Source organism: Onychomys torridus, chromosome 20, assembly GCF_903995425.1.
Source record: "Onychomys torridus chromosome 20, mOncTor1.1, whole genome shotgun sequence".
Lineage (NCBI taxonomy): Eukaryota > Metazoa > Chordata > Mammalia > Rodentia > Cricetidae > Onychomys > Onychomys torridus.
In genome coordinates this window covers 10,202,958-10,227,806 of record NC_050462.1, presented here as the reverse complement: position 1 = coordinate 10,227,806, position 24,849 = coordinate 10,202,958, and the positions used below count along the sequence as shown (strand labels likewise).

The 24,849-nt window shown below is 43.4% G+C and overlaps 1 protein-coding gene across 3 annotated transcripts in view; it reads right to left on the bottom strand.

Annotated features, from left to right (window-relative positions):
- Uhrf1bp1l (UHRF1 binding protein 1 like) overlaps window positions 1-13,884 on the bottom strand; it is a 74,459-nt gene extending 60,575 nt beyond the window's left edge. The window contains exons 1-2 of one of the 3 annotated variants that reach the window (XM_036169610.1): window positions 13,584-13,874; window positions 4,301-4,444 (exon numbers count right to left, since the gene is read on the bottom strand). Coding sequence is in view for 2 of the 3 variants with exons in the window: in XM_036169609.1 (XP_036025502.1) it covers window positions 13,584-13,627 (44 nt within the window). In the remaining variant the exon portion in view is untranslated. Of the gene's footprint in view, window positions 1-4,300; window positions 4,445-13,583 lie in introns of all 3 variants that reach the window. The other 2 variants (XM_036169609.1, XM_036169611.1) reach the window with 2 other exon arrangements.
- Window positions 13,885-24,849: the final 10,965 nt, after the last annotated feature.

The following is a 24,849-nucleotide window of genomic DNA, read 5'->3' as shown; positions in this document are numbered from 1 at the left end:
TGGGAGGCTGTCCACTGCCTAAGGGAGCACGGGTGGGAGGCTGTCCACTGCCTATGGGAGCACGGGTGGGAGGCTGTCCACTGCCTATGAGAGCACGGGTGGGATGCTGTCCACTGCCCATGGGAGCACGAGTGAGAGGCTGTCCACTGCCCATGGGAGCACGGGTGGGAGGCTGTCCACTGCCCATGGGAGCACGGGTGAGAGGCTGTCCACTGCCCATGGGAGCATGGGTGGGAGGCTGTCCACTGCCTATGGGAGCACGGGTGGGAGGCTGTCCACTGCCTATGGGATCACGGGTGGGAGGCTGTCCACTGCCTATGGGAGCACGGGTGGGAGGCTGTCCACTGCCTATGGGAGCACGGGTGGGAGGCTGTCCACTGCCTATGGGAGCACGGGTGAGAGGCTGTCCACTGCCTATGGGAGCACGGATGGGAGCATGGCACCTTACCAGTGGCTGCACCACAGAAGAAAATGTCTCTCTACTTTGTTTTTCCTTTTTTGAGCTGAGGACCGAACCCAGGGCTTTGTGCTTGCTACTCGGAGCTAAATTCCCAACCTATTTTTCAATCTCAATTCACAGTATCTGCTCAGCATGGCTAATTTTGTAAATGCTAGGGAAATCAAACAATTTTGAATAGCCAGTTTTTCAGCGTAAGCACGTGAAGCACAGAAGATACTGGGGGCCATAGACCATGTAAAACCCATCACTAACGGCCTGTGGAGAGAAGCCACGGCTGTTCTTCTTAGGAAGGAGCTGCGGCAGCACATGATAATTACAGACTGAAACCACCAGTCTCCACAGCCAGTGACCACAGGGACTTTGATAGTGGGGCTCCCATCAGAGAGTTCGCCATCTGGAGTGTCGACCTGTTGAATATCAGCTGTCATCTGCTGTATGTTCTTAGTGGCCTCCGGCAAGCTGTGTTCTATGCACTGATACATCCTGTTCTGTTTGCATGATTTTTTTGTCAAAAAATATGAAGATGTTTCTAACATTAAAAATAGACCGGGCTAGAGAGATGGCTCAGAGGTTAAGAGCACTGGCTGTTCTTCCAGAGGTCTTGAGTTCAATTCCCAGCAACCACATGGTGGATCACAGCCATCTGTAATGAGATCTGGTGCCCTCTTCTGGCCTGCAGACTGAACACTCACTGTATACATAATAAATTTAAAAAAAAATCTTAAAAAAAAAAAAAAAAGAAAAGAAAGAAGAAAAAGAACAAAATCACGTTAAAAAAAAAAATAGACAGACCATTGATTAAAATCTGGGTATCTAGACTGCTGAAATGTCAGGTGTGGCAAAAACCCACACTTCTCCTTCATGGGAAAGCTCAGCTGGCTCTGCAGAAACTAGAACAAGACATAGTCACTGCTTATTATTAGAGAAGAGCCCCTAGTGCATGCAATGCTACCACACAAAAGAAACAGGATAAAAAGGAGGTAGGGTGCCTGCCTCTGAGTCCTGGGATTAAAGGTGTATACCACTACTGGGAGGCAGAGGCAGGCAGATCTCTGTGAGTTCGAGACCAGCCTGGTCTACAAAACAAGTTCCAGGGCAGTAGGGCTACACAGAGAAATCCTGTCACAAAAAATAAAACAAGACAACTTTGGGAAAGCACCCCCACAGGTATGCTTTAAGGGAAAGTTTCCACCCCAAAAAAGACAGAGACAACATTCAGACAGATGCAGCAGTGTGTTCAAGGTTTATGACGTGTCCTTTACATAGCGGCCATAAGCAGATGTATTATAACATAGAACATCACACTGTAGTGGAAGGCATTTCATCGGAAAGAAATGATATGCCTTGAGAAAAAACAAACAGAAAGGACTCTTTCCATGAGTCAGGGTTCTCATATCCGAAAGGACACGACTGTGGCTCAATCCAGGAAGGGGAGGAGTCAAAACAAAAAGGACATGAAACTGGACCCTTGGCCCCATTGTCAATACTGCCAACTTTCATGAATTTTATGAACTGAAGTTCAATCTTAAGAATTCTTTGAGGCCTGTAATCCCAAGCACTCAGGAGGCAGAGGCAGGTAATGTCTGTGAGTTTGAGGCCAGCTTAGTATCCTTAGGATACTAAGGGCTATGTAGACAGACCCTGTTTCAAAAAAAAAATTCGTCAGGGGGAAAAAAATCTGTTATACACAAGCATTTCTTTAAAATTTCAACATGAATCATCAAAAGATTTAGCAAGAAATTAAGTCAGACTAGCATTTGAAACAGCTCTGGTAAATAGTGCTAAGGATAGAATAAAGAACTGTAAGACTAAAAAGAAATGAAAACATTTGGTCGCAAAAAACTCTGATAATTAAATCTGGATAGTGAGAGCAGATATTCAAATGTGTGCCAAATAGTCTCTAAGTCTTAACTTCAGAACAAGAGGACAGACTGGAGAGAGCCTAGAGAGATGGCACAGTGGTTCAGAGCACTTGCTGTTCCTGCAGAGGCCCCAGATCCAGTTCTCTGTACCTAACTGACAGCCCAAACAGTCTCAACTCTATCCCAGGGATCAACTGCCTCTTCTGGGAACAGTCACTAGGCACACAGAGTGGAAGACACCACAGACAATGTAAAAACTATCTGTAAATGTGAGGGCCATCTAATAAAAAGGAATTAGGACTGATTCAAATGGAGAGCTAACCTGGGTCTGGTGGCACAAGCCTGCAATCCAACTCCCTAAGAGGCTACACAAATTCAGGATGTATGTAGGATGCAAAGTCAGTTCAAGGCCTGCCTGTCTGGGAAACTTAGTGAGACCCTGTCTCAAAAACAAAAACAAACTTCAAGGGCTGGGGATACCCTAGCATGTACTTGGTCCTGGGGTCCATCCCCAGGATTGGGAAGAAAGGAAGAGCATCAGGAGGTAAATAAAAAAGAATTAACCTGGAAATAACCCGAGTAATGACACACAAAATGCTTTAAACCCAGACTACAGTTCTGGAGAGAGGCTCAGCAGTTAAGAGCACACTGGTTCATTGCCAGCACCCACATGGCTGCTCAGAACCCTCTATGAGTCCAATTCCTGGAGATGTGATGCTCTTTTCTGGCTTCCATGGGCACCAGGCACCCACATGGTTCACAGACAAACATGTAAGCAAAACACCCATACACATAAAATAAATGCATCTTAACAAAAATCAAAAGAATAGAATATGGGTTGGGGATTTAGCTCACTGGTAAGCCCTGGGTTCGGTCCTCAGCTTAAAAAAAAAAAATAGAATACAATCATAATGCCTCATCTCCAATAAGATAAGCCCTGACTGGAGGAGCCAATAGTTGTTAAAGAGGTGCAAGGGAGAAAATGCAATGGATTGTGATTATGACTATATTTCATCCATACCTGTCCCAGATATATATATATAAAATCAGAATCATCCTTGAATGCCAACAAAAAAAAATCTGAATTATCAAGACACTTAAATGAATTTCAAAAGTGTCTAAAAGTCTGGCATTTTGCAGTGTGATCCAGATTCCTAAATGCCTACATGGAGTCAAGATGGACAAGAATGGTGAACCAGCCAGGCCAAGGTCCCAAAATAACTGCTGAATAGCAAATGGAAACAAGCTTACTAACTGCCCATTACCCCTAGGGCAGCTATGCAGTCAGTTAGACAATTTCACTAAAGTGACTTTTTTGTCTTTCGTCTGGACCTGATGTGCCTGTGTCTGCATACCCTGCCCAGGCTAGCCTTCACCTCTTGGCTCCGCAATCCTTTTATCTGAGTGTCCCAATTAGCTGCAACTGTGAACAAGTGGCACAGCTCTCCACTGATAATGAATCTTCAAAAGAGACACAGAAGGTAAGAACAGAATGGAGCAAAGGCTGCGAAACTGCAAACTGATTCCACTTCCACAATTATGACTCTCCATTTAAATGATAAAGGATACAATTAATATTAAACACAAACTCTTAAGGCCTTCAATGAAGAATGAGAAGTTATCAAAACATTTTTATGATAAAAAAAAAATTCTTCACACCTCAGTAATCCCATTAGCCTGGGAAGCCGTACATACCCATTAAAACATTGAAGCTAATTACCACTGCAAAACAGCTGGCCATAAATGATAAAACTCCCTTTTGCAACATCAGGAAAGGATGGTTACAACTTTCTGAGTTGCCAAACCATGTAAATTAAATTAAAAAAAGAAAAAAGAAAGAAAGAAAAGAAAAAGGCATTAATTCTAAAAGGATTTACATGAACGTGTAACTACCTAATTTGACAAAAATGAAATGATCTTTATGTGGGGCACAATACGTGCTTATAGGAAGGAAAACAAAACTGGGGAAGAGTATTACCTGGGCAGGAAATTCAGACAAAGATCCCTAGTCCTGGTGAAAGCAAGCAGTCAGCTGCCAGGGTGTCCTAGACGCTTCTGGTACTCACTTAGGTGATTGTGCAATTCACAGCGCACCAATCTCCACCACAGCCAGCAGGGGACGCTGTAGGGAATGGGGACACAGGGGACACAGAAGCGGGCAAGTTTAAGGGAGGAAGAGGAGAGGAGTGAAATATTCAGCTGTGATGTGCTTACAAAAACACAGTTGTATCTCACACCAGATTACCTACAGGCAGACACTGCTTACATTTGAAAACAAATTAACTACTTAGGAATTCCTCATCCTCTCTACCACTGCCATTACTCTACTGTGTTATATCCAGTCTTTCTTTCTTTTTTCTTTTCTTTTTTTGAGACAGACTTTCTCTGTTTAAAAGTCCTGGCTATCCTGGAACTTGATTTGTAGACCAGGCTGGCCTCGAACTCACAGAGATCCTCCTGCCTCTGCCTCCCAAGTGGCGGGATTAAAGGCACGCCCCACCACAACAGGCTATATCCATTTGTATTTCTTTGTTTGGTTTTGGTTTTTTGAGGCAGGGTTTCTCTGTGTAACTTTGGAGCCTGTCCTGGAACTTGTTCTGTAGAACAGGCTGACCTCTAGGGTATATAAAAACACTAATAAAAATGAGATAGCTATGTCATATAAAGGTTATTTAAAGGTTGAACAACTTAACATTAAATAAATAAATTCAGACATTCTAAAAAAACAAGCTACCTACAAATACAAATTACCATATCAGTTTAACTGCCCAAACCAATGAAATTTGTAGTTTTCATTTCAGAGAACATTGAAGCATAATGTTACCTGTGAAAAATAATCCAGCCTGGTGTGGTGGCTCACATGCCTACTGCCAGTACTCGGGAAGCAGAGGCAGAGGCAGGTGGACTGCTGTTTGGGCTACAGAGTGAGTCCCTGGCCAGCCTAAGGTATGTACTGGACCCTGCTTCCAAAGTGAAAAGGAAATGAAGGCAGGGAGGGAAAAGAAGAAACAACTCATAAACCAGAGAGTCCCAGTGATGGGCTGTATCTGTACACAGAGTCTGAAGAGACACATGAGCACTTAAAAGCACTAGCTGCTCCTCCAGAGGACCCAGGTTCGATTCCCATCACCCACACAGTGGTTCACAAGTGTCTGTAACTCCAGTTCTGGGGAATCTGACACCCTCTTCTGGCCTTCACAAACACTTCAAGTATGTAGTGCACAGACATACATGCAGGCAAAAAATTCATAAACATAAAAATAAATAGAACTTCAAAAAATTTTTAAAGTATGTTAGAGAACCAATGTATTATCCAAAAAATTTTAATCTAAATTCTCTGAATGTCAGTCAGATTTTTTTAACTACCAAAAAGGTATTGAGAACAAGCAATTTATATCCTATGTGCTTTACAAAGGTCAAAGCAGTCTAACTTTTAAAAATTTAACTTGTTTAACTTTCTCTGGATGTGTGTTGCCTGCACGCATGAGCACCACATGATTATCTGGTACCTATAGAGGCCAGAAGAGGGCGCCAGATCCCCTCCACCCGGATTAAAGATAGCAGAGAACCACTATGGGTGCTGGGAACGAAAAAGAGTTCCTCTGCATGAACATCGGGTGCTCTTAACTGCTGAGCCATCTCCATCCCCTTGTATAATTTCATTTCTCCAGCCTATTAAATGTGTTTCTAGACAACTTTTACATTCCATCTCTAGCATAGAAGCTAAAGAAGCAGTCACTGGCTTTGAACAACAGAGTATTCTGCCCATACAGAGAATGCAAACTACAGAACTAACAATGTGTGTGTGTGTGTGTGTGTGTGTGTGTGTGTGTGTGTGTGTGTGTGTGTGTGTGTGAGAGAGAGAGAGAGAGAGCAAGCAAGTCTTAAAATGAACGTCAGTAAAGACTAGCCTCATTAAAACTGCCCACAGGAAATGTACTTGTAAAATGAAGCCTGAGCAAAGATGATCTTTCCTACAGGAAGTAGGAGAAAGGTGGCAGATTTGGGTGGGGGATCACAAGCCAATTGGATGGCCCCAACTCACAATTCATCCTGTAATAATCATCTATGCATAAGCTAAAAGATAACCATACAAAAATATTTCCGTTGTTATTACCAGACTAAATCGCTGCATCTAAATCAGGTCATCAATTTAAAAAAGGCATGGAGACATCTCCATTTCATAATGAACACTGATAAATCAACACATTCGGAACCAATCTCTGATCCCTGCTCCCCCAGCAGTCATCTCCAGTTTAATGACAACTCCATCTTGTCAGTGGTATCTTATCTGCCGGGCAATGCTGGCTCCATTTTCAAAGCACATCCAGAAACTGACTCTCAGCAGCTCCAAGGCATCTTATCTACCTTGCCATTTTTTTTAACCTGAAGAGTTAACTATCTTCATTGGCTTTTTGTTTCTTCTCTTGTCCTGTTTCTCACATGGCTGCCAAGGTGATCCTTGGCTGCAAACCTGCCACTGGTTTCCAACCTCGCTTCAGTGTAAAGCCAGTCATTACCAGTTCCCACACTAATACTGGACATAAGGAAACTTTGCCTTTGCCCCAGTAATAATAGAAATAAAGACTGAAACTTGCAGAGGATGGCTCGGTGGTGAAGAGCATTGGCTCCTCTTCCAGAGGATCGAGTATGAGAGCCTTTATCTTCTACCTAGCCTACGCTGGCCTCTAACCCACAATGAAGCAAAGAATGACCTTGAACTTCCTGAATTTCCTTCTCCACATCACACATACCAAGATTATAGGTATATACCATGCCTCCCCATTTCAAACGCGGAGCCTAGACAGAACTGCGGGCTCTGTGCACACTAGCCAAGCATTCTACGTCCCAAGTTGGAGATCCTACATCTTTTGTATTTGTACTTCAACGTGACCTGGACTTGGTTTTTGTCAGGTGGGGTCTAACCCAGGGCTTGAAGCATGCCAAACAAGCTCCTCACCACTGAGGTACGCTATCCTCAGCCTTGGCCTGTGTTTTCTTTCCTACTCCACTCTGGTTCTTTCCAAAGGACAAGGTACCACCTTCAGGGCTCTCAGCATTTGCTCCATCACCTCTTCCAGGTGTCCTGTCAAAATACTTTCCAGATGAGCACTGCTGACCACCACACTCAAGACTAACTAGAAACCCATCACTAGCTTCCCATCCCCTTTCTGTTAGTTAAAACAGCACTTAACACACACTGTTACACGTTTCACTAATTACTATTTATTAAAATGTAAATGCCATGAGTGTGGGGATTTTTATCTATCTTTCTCATTGCAATATTCTTAGTACTACAGAGCAGTATTTTATACAAAGCAGGCACTCAGTAATTTGTTTTCTTAAATACTAATATATATATAAAATATCACTAAGGGTTATATTACAATGAATACTATAAAAAAAATTACTTTTTGTTTGCTTGTTTGTTTGTTTTTCAAGATAGGGTCTCTGTGTAGTTTTGTGCCTGTCCTTGATCTCGCTCTGTAGCCCAGGCTGGCCTCAAACTCAGAGAGATCTGCCTGGCTCTGCCTCCCAAGTGCTGGGATTAAAGGCGTGTGCCACCATCACCCAGCTCAAAATTACTTTTCAATAATCTCAAATCTTATAAAAGGAAATTCACTTGTCCAAAAAGTAACTCAGTTTTCTCTTAGTTGCCTGATCTAAGTAAACCAACTCCCACAAATTTCATACAGTAGTATAATTTAGAAATGGACTATGAGCCCTATTAATGCTTCCTAGACCCGAATATAATCAATTAAAATCATCCTTGCATCTGGAATGTTCCACATGTTGTACATGTAAGTGCTCAGGACCTGGAGTACATGTATTCCCACAAAGTATCAAGCTTTCTCACAAAGTGAAGCATGCGGCCCAGAGGTCGAGGCCAAGGCTGAATTGACAGCACTTGGCAGCTGGAGGCAGGAAGATCAGCAGGCCAGAGCATGGCTCAGGAGATGGTGGGTGCAGTGAGGATGGATGCTTGCCCAAACCTGATGACCTGAATTACATTCCCAGGACCTACAGGAAAGAGATCCGACTCCCTCTAACTTTCCACATGCACACCATGGCATGCCTGCACCCACCACACACAATAAACGAAACACTTAAAAAACGTTAAGAGTTCTAAGCAAAGCTGTGAGATAGATAGATAGATAGATAGATAGATAGATAGATAGATAGATAGATATAGATAGATAGATAGATATCAAGACCTTGCCTCAAAATAAAACAAAACAACAAAAAAGCATGTGAAAACTTTGAATAGTGGCATAATTACTTGAGAAAGTAACTTTGTGTACATACTTGTACATGAATACACATATGTGCACACAGATGTGGAGGTCAAAGGTTAATATCTCAATCACTCTCCACCTCATTTTTTTTTCAATATTTTGAGATAGATGTCTCACTGAACCTGGAGCTTACCAATTCAGCTAGATCGCTGGCCAGCAAACTCTAGGGAGTCTCCTGCCTCCACCTTCCCAGCCCTGGGATTAAAGTCATATGCTGCTCCATCAGGCTGTTATGTGGGTGCTAGGGATCTGAACTCAGGTCCTCATGGTTGTGAAGCAAGCACTTTACCCACAAGCCATCTCCCCAGCCTGCAATCACCCTTTAAACTGTCCTCCCCACCCCCGTCAGTTTACAAAACAATTCATACTGAGACATAGAAGGCTCTCTTCCTATCCTTGCAGCCAGCTGGACCCAGAACCTTTCCAAACGTGGTTCTCCAAACACAGAGCAACAGACAGATACCAGGTTCTGAAGGATATGAGCATCCTTTTCATTCATTATTATTTAACATTAGTTACTCCAAGTTCATTTGTGGATGCTATATTTCCACTTCAGATATTGTTCCCAGACCTGGACTCCACAAACAAGATTTCTTACTAACTATCCTTCTATTAGCTGGAATTACTTATTAACAGTCACCCACCCCCAGGTAAGAAGTTCAATTTCCTTAACATAGCAAAAGAGGCCCATGAAAATCTAATTTAGTTAAGCCTATTACTGATATCAAATGAGCAGCAATCTTGATTCAAAATCATTCTCTCCATAACCAGATCTTTGCTGTCAGTGGTAGTTTGAATGAGAAAATTTGAATGCTTGGTCCTCAGTTGGTGGAACTCTCTAGGAAGGATTACGAAGCGTGGCCTTATTAGAGAAGGTGAGTCACTGAGCACAGACTTCGGAGTTTCAAACATTCTTGTTATTCCCAGTTAACTTTCTCACTACCTCCTACTTGTGGGTGAGGATGTAAGCTCTCAGCTACCGTTCCAGTGTTATGTCTGACTGCCTGCTGCCATGTTCCCCACCATGATGGTCACAGACACACCTTCTGAAAATGTAAGCTCACAACTCAATGATTTCTTTTGTAAGTTGCCTTGGTCATGGTGTCACCTCATAGTTACAGAAAGGTAACTAAGACACTGTTCAACTCTTTGTCACCACAAATTGATCTGTGAATAGCTAGAATTGGGCCATAAAGATTTTCTCTCCTGAGGTCAGAGAGTAAGAGTCCTAAGAAACAGGTCAGTATTCCAAGGTAGCAATTTTCAACCAGGAGCAGTTTTATCCCTCAGGGAACTTTTGGAAACTCTTAGAAATATTAAACACCCCACACCCACACTTCATGGAAGATCCTCAACAGCAAGGAAATGTCTCGTCTAAATGTGAAGCTGACGGACTTTGCTGAAGATAAAGGTCCAGGGCCTCTTCCAGGGACACTCACAGAGCCTCATTAGCTTCTGCCTGTCTCAGGGTTTGTGGTCAGATCTTCCTCTGAATCTGGGACCCACCCAACAGCTTCAACCACATTTCCCTTTGTACATAAATAGACACATTTCTGTTGTTTGCAGACAATGCAACCTTAGCTAGCAAAGTTATCTAGCTCAATCGTTTGATACACAGCTATGTATTTTAAACCAGTTTCTCAGCTTTTCAGCTGCTGACATTTGGGCCAGATGAGTTTTTATTTTAGAGGTCTCTGTGCTGTGCATGATAGTGTCACCACCTTCCAAGTCAAAATAATCAAAAACATTGCCAAGTGGCCCGAAAGGAACAAAGTGCAGCGATAGACAATCACGGCCTCAAACAAGATAAAGGCTCCACCCAGATGAGGTGCAGTCTGCCAGGCGAACTCATCTCCAGAAACAGAATATACTATGTCCTGAGGCTAAGGGGCAGGAAGGGAGCACTTGTACTTGGATCGATGTTATCATTTTTCAGGTACCAGGTGAATTAAAAGTGTATCTTTTGTCCCGGTGCACATATCTACACACATGTACACAGAGAGACACAGAGTAACAAATAAAAAGGTCTAAAGGTGAAATGAAAGGTACTTCCTGCTCCATCTTCCTTTCCTCTATTTGTTTGAACATTTTAAAGAACTTCGTATTCCCTTATAGGGGGAGGGAAGAAAAAAGGTTCTCCTGTGACTACCTTCAACACATACCCTGCTCTAGTCTAAAATACCTGGGTGATTTCTCCTTGAAAGGCTTTTCCTGTCTCATTTCTCTTAAAATACAGCACTTCTAACGTCTTCCTTCCTCTCATCACACCCCCCCACAGCTGGGGTTCAGGTCAGGCAAGTACAGGAACTTTTCATTAACGCAAGAGGCACGCAGAAAACAAGTATTGGGCAAGAAACAGAGATATGGGCTCATGATACTCAAATCATTCAGTATTTACTTAAAGTATGTGCCAGTCTCTTATAAAACAATTCCTTGTCCACACTTTTCCAATATGCCAACTTCAAAGTATTGCCCAGCCTCCAATATTGCTAGTTTCAATCTTAAAATCTTATGGTTCGTTCAGAGTGCACATTCTTTTTCCCTAGACCAATGGTTCTCAACCTGTGGGTCACGACCTCTCCAGAGTCAAATAACCTTTTTATAGGGAGGACATATCAGATATCCTGCATATCAGATGTTTACATTATGATTCATAACAGTAGCAAAACTACAGTTATGAAGTAGCAATAAAAATAACTTGATGGTTGGGGGTCACCTCAACATGAGGAACTGTATTAAAGGGTCGAAACATCAGGAAGGTTGAGGATCACTGATCTAGACAGACTTCTTCCTGGATGAGTCCCTACAAAAGAGCTTATAAGGACTTGGACATTTTCCTAATTCTTCTTTTCTATGACAGAACAGGTACCAACTTCCCTCCCACAATGTATTTCAGTATTCCAGGCTGGCCCCAAACTCTGTATGATGCTAAGGATGACCCTGAGCTTCTGAGGATAACTGAATTGATAACCTCCACCTCCTGGGTGCTAAGATTATAGGAATGTCTCATCACACCCAGTTTATAAAATGTTGGAGGCTGAACCCAGTGCTTGCTGCATGATACGTAAGCACTCTACCAGCTTGGTAAACTGAGTCCCATCTGCAGAACCCACATGGTAGTAGGTGAGAACCAACTTCCGCAAGCTGTCCTCAGATGCCCAGACATTGTCTGGATAAAGCACTTATGTGCACACTTGGAAACACACAGCAAACAAGTGTAAAAATAAAATAATAATCTTAAAAAATAAACTGCAAATGAACTCTCCATTAAAAAGAAAGAAAACACCAGTGTTCTAAAAACTTTCTGATTTGAAAAGAAATGCTCATTACTACTTCCCACACAGGTGTAAGAAATCATGAAGATTATAAGTAATCCTAAGTACTTAACTCTAAGTATGCGGATATTATCTATGTGATAAAGTAAGTCATTACACTCCTGCTCTTAATCTTAAGAGTTCTTCCAAATGGACTTGTACAAGAGAATTAAAGGATAATGCCCTAAGGCACTTATCGACTGAATTAAATTTTCTTCTAGGCACACAGTGTACAGCACCATTATCCTTGGGAAAGAAATAAGCAATCAAACCATTGCCTCTGGATCGGAATTATAGAACTAGATCTAAGAAAGGGTAAGTCAACGTACCTCATATGAATCAGACCTACCTAAGTCATAAACACTATTTTAAAGAAATAAAACTTGCTTCCAAAATAAGATGACTCAGTATTGCACTGTCTATATAATTTTAAAAGAAAATTCCCAACAAGGCGTGGTAGCACAGACCTCAGGAAGTACTCAAGAAACTAAGGCCGGATGACACTGAGCTTGAGGGTAGCCTGGGATTTGTCATGCATGAGTTACAGGACAGCCTGAGCTACATAACCTGTTTCAGATAAACACTCACTCACACACACACACACACACACACACACACACACACACATACTTTCTAATTAGTGATATTAAGAACCAAATACATGGTCACAAACTCTGCTACAGTTGGTTACTTTTATGCACACATACTAAATGCATTAAATTTTATTCAATCTAATGTGAGGGAAATAGCTGCTGAATCATAGTATTGTTTTTGTTCAGTATGTTCTCAGTGTATCACCTGGGATATAAATAAATGGGGAGAATAAAGAATAATGTTTACTATAAAAGTCTATCATTATACCTCCTTTAATCAGTTAAAAGTATTCATTAACTTACAAATAACAGAGCGAGATCCTAACCAAGTGCTCCGAATTCCCTGTCACCAACTTGGAACAGGATCCTACATTTAGCCTGCCTGTGTCTTGAGACAAATATGGAGAAGCCAAGAGCGGTAACAAACTGCCAGTTTACTGAGTCATGTTTCTGACTAAAACTGTGTTATGAAATGGAAAGAATGATCCGTCTTGAGTTCAAACACCAGAGACGTTAACTCCCTGAATTAAAGGGTTCGGGGAAGCAAAAACCCGAAAACTCTTCAGCAAGAACGATGCGGGCACCGAAACGACTCGGTGAAGCACTTGCCCAAGCTGAGAACTCTTGCTTATTTACCTGAAACACAAATCCCAGCTGTGCAAACAAGCACACCCTCCCATGCAACAGAGAGGGCACGCCAGGTAGGGGACGCCGAGAACAATCGCAAGGTTAACGTTTCCCGGGAAGGCAGCCTCCGCCCCGAGAGTCCACGAACACACATCGTACACACACACACACACACACCCCAGCAGTCCTCGGGTAACGGAACCGCTCGGCTCCGAGCCCCGGGAGCTTCCGAGCCCGACCCGGCTCCAGCCCACCCCATCCACCCTGCACCTGGGTGACGCCAGGGACGTCATCCCGGCGGAGACCCCGGCCCGCCGAGCCCCGGCCACCCTCCGCGTGACTCGTGGGGGCCGGTCGGGGGCGCCACCAGCGACCGGGAGAGCCGGGGACCCGGCGGCCAGCGCAGGGGACCGGCTCGCGCGCCCGCTGACCTGGAGAGGTGCTTCAGGATCTGTTTCTTGATGATCCCAGCCATGGTGCCCGCCGGGCTCGAGCGCCGCTCTCTCGCTGTTCCTCCTCACAGCCTCCTCTCTTCGCGGCGGTCTCCTCTCGGTCCCGCCTCACCGGGCCGGGGGAGAGGCGCCGGAGCGCTCACTCTCGGGAGAGACTCGAGGCCCTGGCCGAGGCCGCAGCCGCCGCAGCCGCCGCCGAGAGCCCGGAGCATGACGCTCAGGCCGCCGCGGACGCCGCCAGCGCCATCTTGGCTGCAGCATCACCTAAGAGACCGGGGGCGGGGAGAAGAGTCGGGGGCGGAGCGAAGGGTCGGGGGCGGAGCGAGCTCGAGGTGGGCGGGACCTGGGGGAGCTCCCCGCGTCTGGCAGGTCCCCCTTCCGACTCCTACCGGGGTCCCCCAGCTGCCCTGATCCAGAAGGATCCCTTGACTCTCATTCCCAGGAGCTACTGGGCCTTTCAACGTTTCTTCACCTCTCCCTAATCGTGTCTTTGCCTCCATTACTGACTTTCTCTTCCACGTCTTGCTCCATTTCCTCCGATCTCAACTTTCTGCTCCATAAATAGCTCTGTTGGCGTTGCCCTTTTGACCATCTCAGCGTATCACCTCAGTTTCTTTTCTTATGCTAAGATCTTCCCCTTAGCCAACAGCTGTAATACAATGTTCCCTTATTTATTTTAACCCTAAAAGAAGTAAAATTGACAGCACGTCCTATTAAATAGAATACATCTAAAGACTTAAAAATTAGAACGTCTGGGTCCAGTGAGATGGCTCAGCCAGTAAAAGAAAGCACTTGTCATGCAAACCTGATGAGTTGAGCTTGATGCCCAAACCACCACCGTGAGGGAGAGAACTGATCTCGAAAAAAATTTCTCCGCCCTGCACTTGTGTGTCCTTAAACACACACACACACACACACACACACACACACACACACACGTGTTGTTAAATGGAATGCCTACATTGAAGTCCTGGTTAATATTTTTCCAGCTGTGGTTAACCTGGAAAGATTATTTTCGCTTTTAGCTTCACTTTGTGTATGTGCGAGAATATGTACGTAACTTTGGGCACCCAAGTGGAGGTCGGGGAACAGCCTTGGGCGTCAGTCCTCACGTTCTATCGTTTCCTTAACAGACTTCAGGTTAACTGGCTCTCCTAGGATTCTCTTGTTGCCTCCCTCATCTTGCCTAAAGAGTGCTGGGAATACAGACACCTGGTTTTATGCAGACTCAATTCAAGTCCTCATGCTTTCGTGACAAATGTATTGTCTGCTAAGCCAGCTCCCCCAGCCAGTTAGCCTCACTTTTAGTCATCTTTAAAATATAAGGTCTGCTCTTGTAGATGGTTGAGCATGAGACCAAGTAGTTACTTGTTGCTGTGTCTGGGCCATTTTTTGCTGGTCATCTGTTACAGAAGCAAGTTTGGAGAAAAGATATAAATATTTAGGCGATGCAGCCATTTGAGGTGAGAATAAAAAAAAAAAAACAACCTTGTTATAGTTAGCAATGCATGAAGCATGACAGGTTAGCAAACAAGAATTTGCCACAAATACTGTGTATGGATGAAAGCCATCTGAGATATTTGGAAGTAGTCGAGCTGGGTAGGGTGATGCAAAGGTGATCAGCACTTTGGCAACAGAGGCAGGAAGATTGCTGTAAGTTTGAGGCCATCATGATCTACATAGCAACACCCTCTCAAAAAAAAAAAAAATCAGGTTTTAAAAACTAACTCCAGCCGGGCGGTGGTGGCGCATACCTTTAATCCCAGCACTCGGAAGGCAGAGCCAGGAGGATCTCTGTGAGTTCGAGGCCAGCCTGGGCTACCGAGTGAGTTCCAGGAAAAGGCACAAAGCTACACAGAGAAACCCTGTCTCGAAAAACAAAACAAAAACACAAAACAAAACAAAAACACAAAACAAAACAAAACAAAACAAAACCAACTAACTCCAAAGCAGAAATTGAAGTACTTGGACCTGTGATCCTTAACAACTCATAAAAATGCCTGTTATGGGACCGGCTCCTCCTCAGGGGTTGGCATGATAGTCATGTGTTTGGCTTCAGAGCTTTACTAGACTAGAGACAGCCGCCTACAGCTGGCCACGACCTGTCCCTGGCCAGGTGACTCATCCACAGTCTTCTCCTGGAACAGCTCTCCTCCATCCCTGTGCTTAGGTAAGATTAATGTTCCTTATCCTCAGGCCCAACCCCTCTCTTCAGCCAACATCGAGTGTCTTATCTTAAAAATAATTGTAGGTGGAAATCAGCTGTATTTACAGAATAAATGTTAAAAGCAACATTTGATCGAGGTTTACAGGTAACAAACCCTGTTTTTCTTTTCCTTTTCCTTCCTTTCTTTCTTTTTCTTTCTTTTTTTTTTTTTTTGACTAGCTTTGTCCTGATTATGAACTATTAGAACAAACAAGTACAGAACAACAAAACAGAATACAAGGAAGTTAAAACACTCCTAAGGTCCAGGTCAGGCTCTGAGCACAGTACAGACTGGATAGTTTAGTGCAATTCAAGCTGCCAACACCCACAGGTACCTTTCCTCTGCCCTGAGCTTCTTACAGAGTCATAATAGCTCTGACTATAGCAGTTTTCTGCCTATGTTAGAAGTTTTAGTTTATGTGCACTTGGAGTGCACACATGTATATGTAAAAGTTAGGAAAGAGATGGGTGAAATTAACCTCTTTAAAAAATTTTTGGACCACTTTGATTTTAAAAACATACCTAAAAAGACACTTACATACTGTTTATCTTCTGGTTTATTGAGAGATATACCTGGGTTTGTTTGTTTGTTTTTGTTTTGGGGGTTTTTTTTTGTTTTGTTTTTTGTTTGGTATTTATTTATTTATTTATTTATTTATTTATTTATTTATTATGTATACAGCATGACCAGATCTCATTACAGATGGTTGTGAGCCACCATGTGGTTGCTGGGAATTGAACTCAGGACCTCTGGAAGAGCAGTCGGTGCTCTTAACCTCTGAGCCATCTCTCCAGCCCTTTTTTTCAAGATGTATTATTTATTATGTATACAGAAGAGGGCACCAGATCTCATTATAGATGGTTGTGAGCCACCATGTGGTTGCTGGGAATTGAACTCATGACCTCTGGAAGAGCAGTTGGTGCTCTTAACCTCTGAGCCATCTCTCCAGCCCCTTGTTTGGTTTTTCAAGACATGGTGGTTTCTTTGTGTAGCCCTGGCTGTCCTAGAACTCACTCAAGTTCAGGCTGACCTGGAACTCACAGAGATCCAACTGCCTCTGCCTCCCTAAGTGCTGGGATCAAAGGCGTGTGCCACCACCCCAGCCGATACACCTGTTTTATGTGGACATATAACTCAAATGTCAAATATAACTCTGCTATAGTGTGAAAACTTGATTTTAAAAGTTTAAAAATGCATGACAGTACATGCTTATAACTGTAACTAGTAAAGAGGCAAGTTCAAGGCCAGAACTGACCAACGTGGTGAGATCAACAAAACAGAACAAAAAACCTGCAAAGGCCTGGGGGTGTAGCTCAGTGACAGAATGCTGTCCCCCATACAAAGTTAATAACTATTCATTTTTAATGGGCATTTTTTAAACATTATAGGCAGATACAGGAAATTGCTGCACCTTCAGCCAACTCAGACATGGATACGTGTATCAGAAAGGATTGTTTTCAAAGAAAGCTAGGGAAAAATGAAAATAAAATAGGGAATTATAAAAATACAACTGAGAGGCTGGGCGGTGGTGGCACATGCCTTTGATCCCAGCACTCGAGAGGCAGAGACAGGCAGAGCTCTGTGAGTTCGAGGCCAGCCTGGGCTACAGAGTGGGTTCCAGGAAAGGCTCAAAACCACACAGACAAACCCTGTCTCAAAAAACCAAAAAAATACAGCTGAGATATAAAACAGTAGAAGAATATAGGATAATCATATCAGCTTATCTAATTGACTAGGTTTTTGTATCTAAATAAATGAATATGTAGAAGTCATTTGAAATTTTCTCTATTTAAAAAAAAGGAAATTGTTTGTAGCTGGAGTTTTCCTGCCTGGCTCACAGTCAGGACAAATCTCTCTCACCCACCAGGCCCATAGACGCTCAGACCCAACCAAGTAAGCACACAGAAACTTACATTGTTTACAAACTGTATGGCTGTGGCAGGCTTCTTGTTATCTACTTCTTCTATCTTAAATTAACCCATTTCTGTTAGTCTATACTTTGCCACATGGCCTGTGGCTTACTGGTGTCTTTATATGTTGTTTCTCATGGCGGCTGCTGGCAGTGTCTCCCCAGCCTTCCGCTTCCCACAATTCTCTTCTCTCTTGTCCCGCCTATACTTCCTTCCTGGCCACTGGCCAGACAGCATTTTATTTGTACAGAGCGATATCCACAGCAATTGTTGAAATAGGAAAAGCTGTTACATTCTATCTCTTCATGTCATCCAGCCACAACTCAGAGACAAAAGTGACGAGAGAGTTATGTCTAAAAAAGGAAAAGAAATTGCACTACCTCCCGAGGGTGTATCAGGAAGGTTTATGAGTTTGGAGGGATAATTTATGCGTAATCTAATGACCTGATCTGTTTTGAAAAACGAAGGGGGATGCAGAATTAAGATGGCTCCATGTGCCTGTAGTAATAGCCAATCAGGAGGTTGGAACTGAAGGGCCAAAGGAGGCCTGGAGCTTGAGGACGATGAGAGAGGGTGAATGGAGAATAAGAGGGAGAGGCGAAGAGAGCCAGAACCAGATAGAGAGAGAGAGAGAGAGAGAGAGGGAGGGAGGCTCACCCTTGAGAATGGAAAAGATAGCATGTGGGTTGATGATTCACTTTAACATTTAATCATATACTATAAAGCAAGGCCTTTAAAAATATCTGGGGCTTTCTGGTAGTGACAACCTCCCTACGAGAAGACACTTCTTCAAAGGGACGCCTCCATCCCTCTCCAGAAAGGAGGGAGGAAGCAGGAAGCAGCTCTTGCTGAGGAGCCCCAACTCCTGGTTCAAGGCTGTGGATGCCCAGACTGCTGAAAGGCCAGCCCAGTCCTTAGCCCCAGGTACGGACTTTTTTTTCTATTTTAGCTCCCCTGTTCCCCTCTGCCTGCCTCGACGAGGAAGAACAAGGCTGACAAAAAGATAGATGTTCCTTCTGGAGGACGCAGGATAAAAAAGCACTCTGAGGTAAGTGGAAAACCATCCCAATAAACATGTTTCGGATATTTAAAACAAAATAAAACAACAACAACAAAAAAAAAAAACCCTAAGGTTGCCTAAACTAAAAGGTAAAAACTATTTTTGCTGCCAAAGAGTCAACACCCTATCGTGGATGTAGAGTCACATGACCAAGACCCAGAGCTCTATCGTTGCCTCAGGCACTTTTGTTGTGTAAACTTGGGCTTTTTTTTTTTTTTTTTTAAATGCTTTTCCAGGCTGTTATATCATCTGTAGGAGATAATAGTATCTAACTTTGGGTAATTTGTGAGGCCTAAATGAGATTGTGCACATAGTTTAACACACACTGGTTATCCTTATTAGAAGAAAGCAAAGCATTGCATAAAAGAACCCGAAGAACAGAGAGCTTCACGAAAACAGGAGGGTTTACAGTCGAGGTGGCCGGGTCTCAAAGGAACCCAGGACAAGCGTCACTCCTACCGGTGGCTCCTCCCAGCACTTTTCGCCACGCCCCCTGCCCTGAGCCTCTCCCGCTATAACCGCAGAGATTTTTTTGGCTATTTGGTCCTCTTGGTCTGGTTCTCATACCCCAGTCTCCTCTCACGGCCCAGATCAGTCTACTGGCCCGGTTCAGTCTGAACCCTCTGGCTGTTTTCTTCCTCACCACTGCAATAAAATTTTCTCCTCAACCATACCCACAGCTGTCATGTCCTCGTTCCTTTTTTTTTTTTCTTTTTCATCCAGAGGTATTATTTCAAAAGACGAATAAGACACTTCAATTTGCTTGAAAAAATAATAATAACTGACTTTGCCATCAAAGACTTGGGTTTGAAAGACGGCTTGTCGGAATTTTACATAACGGGAAAGGAAGGGTACTGAGCCTTTCTGAGCCCAGGGGTGGCACGAGCCTACACCATGATGTAAAGATCACTCAAGCTAATAAAGCGACTCAGAAAGGCGCCGGACACAACAGAATGGGAGCTGTCCGTAACTCACTAGGCGGAAAAGAGTGAGTGAAACAGATGGGACCCTGTGTGACAAAGCACTAAAGTGTGAAAGTCACCGCTATAAACGGGTAGTGATCTAAGGTTGTAGTTAGAACAACATAGAAGTTCCTTCTCAGAATAGCAACTGCTATAGAACCCGTCATTAATGACATTTACAGTTTCATTGTGGAAAATAAGCGAGAACCGGTTCACACTGGCTCTTACCTGACAGCGAGAACGCACAGTACCTCAGACTAGTATAAATTTAAAATGAACATGTTTGCTAATCGGCATTCAATTTGCCGACTATAAGTTTTAATTCAGTGGCTAGAGCACTTGCCTCTGGGTTTGATCTATAGGACCAGAAAAGAAAAGAAAAAAAAGCATAATTTTTTTAAAAGGTTGGAAACATGATTGTCCCAACAAATTCATAATGAACAATGCCCTAATTTGCCTCTCTGTAACGAACTTGTGTGAGCGAAGGGTTTATTTGAGTGAGAGGTTACAATCCATCATTGGTGGAAGCCTGGGCTGGAGCTCCACGAAGAAACCTGGAGGCAGGATCTGAAGCCCAGACCACCAAAGAGGAACACTGCTCACCGGCTTGCTTCCTCTGGCTTGCTCAACTACTGTTCTTATACAGCCCAGGCCCACCTGCCCAGGAATGGCGCAACCCACCCCACATAATCAGCAGTCAAGCAAATACCCCACAGACAGGCTCGTCAACCAGTCTGACAGAAGCGGTTCCTCAAAGGACATTCCCTCTTCTCAGGTGACTCTAGTTTGTCCAGAGCGGACAAAAACTTAACGGGCACATAGGTCAGAGACTTGTGAAATAATACAAGAACCTAAGTCTTGTACGTATTCATTATAGACTTAGATGATGCTTAAACACTCTTTTAAAAGTTGGATTTATGCCAGGCGGTGGTGACGCACGCCTTTAATCCCAGCGCTTGGGAGGCAGAGCCAGGCAAATCTCCGTGAGTTCGAGGCCAGCCTGGTCTACAGCGTGAGATCCAGGACAGGCACCAAGATTACACAGAGAAACCCTGTCTCAAACAAACAAACAAAAAAGTTGGATTTACACACCTTTAATCCCAGCACTCGGGAGGCAGAGACAGGTGGATCTCTGTGAGTTCAAGGCCAACCTCATCTGTGGAGACCCACAGAGGTTTCCTAGTGAGAACTTAGGGTCCAAGAATCTGAGCTTGCTTTACCCAGCAGGGCTGCATAAGGGGATGATTTGATTGTGTTTGTAGTTACCAGGTGTTTGGAAGGGGCTACACTTGGCTGTGCAGTGTGCTTTGATCTTGCAGAAGGAAAGTCTTTCCCCCACCCCTTGGCATTGTTATAAAAAGCCCTTTTGAATAAATGGAAAGGGCTGTTGGGTATTGATCCAGGCCCTCCTGAAGCTATCCTGTGTTTCCATCTTTCTTCTCATCAACTAGGTCTTGCTTTCTAATATTTTCTTATCCCTCTCTCATAAAAACCCTTCAAAAGGTGGGAGCTGGCCTCCCATACTCATCTACAGAGCTAGTTCCAGGACAGCCAGGGCTGTTACATAGAGAAACCCTGTCTTGAAAAATCAGAAAAGGAGAGAAAGAAAGAAAGGAAGAAAGGAAGGAAGGAAGGAAGGAAGAGAAAGAAAGAGAAAGAAAGAAAGAAAGAAAGAAAGAGAAAGAAAAAGAAAGAGAAGGAAAGCAAGAAAGAAAGAAAGCAAGCAAGAAAGAAAGAAAGAAAGAAAGAAAGAAAGAAAGAAAGAAAGAAGAGAGAGATTACATTTTTAAAAGGGCTGGAAAGATTGCTCAGTGGTTAAGAATACTGACTGCTCTTCCAGAGGACCTGGGTTCAATCCCCAATACCCACATGGCAATTTATAACTGTAACTCCATTTCAAGGGGATCTGGCACCACCACACAGACATACATGCAAGCAAAACACTGATGCACATAAAAATATTTTTAAAATGTAAACAAAACAAATGAAAAGTTAAAATCCAACACTTAAAAATATTTGTGCTAAAGGATGGGAAGGGGTTGTGCAAAGTGTGAAGGTGAAGAGAGCCAGAGCTTTTATTTGTGCTGAAGCTGGTTCAGCTTGCTCATAAGAATCAATTGTTGGGGCTGGAGAGATGGCTCAGTGGTTAAGAGCATTGGCTGCTCTTCCAGAGGTCCTGAGTTCAATTCCTAGCAACCACCTGTAATGAGATCTGGTGCCCTCTTCTGGCTTGCAAGGACACATGCAGACAGAACACTGTATGTATAAAAAATAAAAATTTAAAAAAAAAGAAAAGAAAAAAAAAGAATCAATTGTCTACATCTTCCCAACTGTGACTCCTGTTATGTGACTGCAGTATGGTTTGAAATCAGGTATGATAATGGTAATCTATTCACCTAATAAAAATTACCAAACACTACAAACCAAGGCTTATTTCGAGATCTAGTTGTTAGGCATTTATTATCATACCTCTATTACTGAGTTGGATTGTAAATTAAGATTGAGGAGATGGCTCAGCAGATAAAGGCACTTTACAGACACATGTGCATGGACACTACATACACGTAATGAAAATTATTTTGAGACAGGCTTTCTCTATCTAGCCCTGACTGTAGACCAGGCTGGCCTCTATCACCCAAAGGAGTCGAACCCCACAGATTGAGAACTGCTATCCCTGAGGCATGGGGTCCTTTCAGTAGCTCTCAGTCTGGGCTCTCACTTCAAATGAATGTGTATTTTTGTGAGATGGACCCTTCGCGGGTGGGGGATTGCCCTTGGAATACCTTTTACAATGTAAAGCTTCCTGCCAAAATGCACATTTTACATGTCTTTTGAACTCACTTTTCTCTCTCTCTCTCTCTCTCTCTCTCTCTCTCTCTCTCTCTCTCACACACACACACACACACACACACACACACACACACACACTATAGACTAGGTAAGAGAAGTAAGCAGTGATTGTTCACAGCCGGAATGCTAACCTGTCTAGAAATGATTTCTGCCAACCAGTTAGCCCATTACTCCTGTATTCAACCTCACATTAACTCTGAGGACGTGGGCAGAAATATGGCTAGATTACTTGTCAGGACATAAGATGAATGAACGTTAGCCCTGTCCCCTCCAAGTGTCCTTGTTCTCCTCCAAATCCTCACGATCTGGGGCATCACTGCCTACATTTCTCTTGGTATTTTGGTCTTCAAAAATTCAAGAGTGGCCCATCATGCTCCACTTAGAGTATGCCAGGGCTTTTCTACCCCCAAGTTCCAAAACTATCCACAGTCCTCTTGCAAATCAGTTCCGAAGGCCTAAGACTTACACAGCTAGGTTATCACAGGAACAGTCTCACTTCTTGGTACCGATACTCTGTATCACTTACCTTTATCATTGCTGCGTAACAATAACTGACAACATTCAGTTAAGGGGGGAAGTGTTTTTATTTGGCTCACAGTTGGAGGGTACAGTCAAGGCAGGAAAGTCATGGTGGCAGGTGATGGAGGCAAGTATGGTATCCATCTGCATGGTATCCACAGCCAGGAACCAGAAAGCAATTAATCACTTCAGTCTGGAAGTTTGCATGGGTCTTCACATCACAATGAACCGAACTAGAATTAATCCCTCACATACAAGCTCAGAAATTTGTCTCCAAGGTAATTCCATATCCTGTCAAGTTGGCAGTCAATATGGAGGCTGATCAGATCTCCAATTTCTAAAAATGCTTGCTAATCATTATGCTTTCGTTTCAGAAGAGAAAAGAGAATGGAAGCTGGAAGGGCATTGAGAAACTGGTGGCATTATTTCAGGTGGGAGATAAGGACATGTTGGTAGAGATGAAGCAAAATCAATCATAGATTCCGAAGATTTAGTCAAAGATGAGCAGGCAGTAATTGGGGTTTTTAGCTTGGAGCACCGGTTGGATTTTGGAGGAACTCCAATAACTGAGATGTGAAAAGTGGGTGACAAGTGATTGTTGAAGATAATATTAGTGTTCAATTTTCTGTCTTTAAGGCTTCCTCAGGATTTGGGGGTGGAAATATTTCAGATAGAAAATTCTGGTTTAGGAAGCAACTGTATTTGATGATAACTAAAGCCAAGAACAAGAATCATCTTGATCAAGAAGGCCGTAAATGGTGAGGAAAGCCAGAAGGAAGTTTAAATGAGAAGGGCAGGAGCACGGTAGAGACAGGATTGCAAGAGCATAGTTGAAGGATGAGGGACAAATGGAAATGATGCTGCTGGATGATACAAGATTTAAAAGATTTGTGTGACTGGACTGGAGTAAACGGGTGGATCCCTTTTTTTGTTTGGAGGGGGTTTTTATTTTGTTGGTTTTGAGACTAGAACGCTACACATAGTGCCATCCTTGAACTTGCTATGTAGCCCAGGTGGGACTGGAAGAGGTGATCCTCCTGCCTCAGCCTGAGGTCTTATCACTTCAGTGTTGAGTTGGATAAAAATAGTATGATGATGTTGGAAAAAAATTAACTGTAGACATTCACTTTTCCTTTTTTTTTTTTTTTTGTTCCTGGTGATCAAAACCCAGAGCCTTTGAAAGCACTCTACCACTGGGCTTCATTCCCACACCCTAATTAACTTTTTCTTCCTTCCTTCCTTCCTTCCTTCCTTCCTTCCTTCTCTCTCTCTCTCTCTCTCTCTCTCTCTCTCTCTCTCTCTCTCTCTCTCCCTCTCCCCTCTCTTGGTTTTTTGAGACAGAGTTTCCTTCCTTTGTGTAGCCTTGGCTATCCTACTCTCTCTGTAGACCAGGCTGGCCTCAAACTCACAGAGATCTGCCTGCCTCTGCCTCCCAAGTGCTGGGATTAAAGGTGTGTGCCACCACTGCCGGGCTTTTAATATAAATCAATATAGATGTCAATAGATAGACTGCTTGATTTGAAGGAGTTTGACAGTTAGGCAGATTGACAGAGGATGATCATATACTAAAGGAAAATGATGACAGCTTAATTGATAGAATGCTTGCCCAGGATGCATGAAGCCCTGGGTTTTTTTCCTAAGGAACCACACAATCCAGGCAAGGTGTTACAGGACTGTAATTCCAGAACTCCTGCAGGTAGAGACAGGAAGTTCCCAAGTTCAAGAGCACCCCTCTAT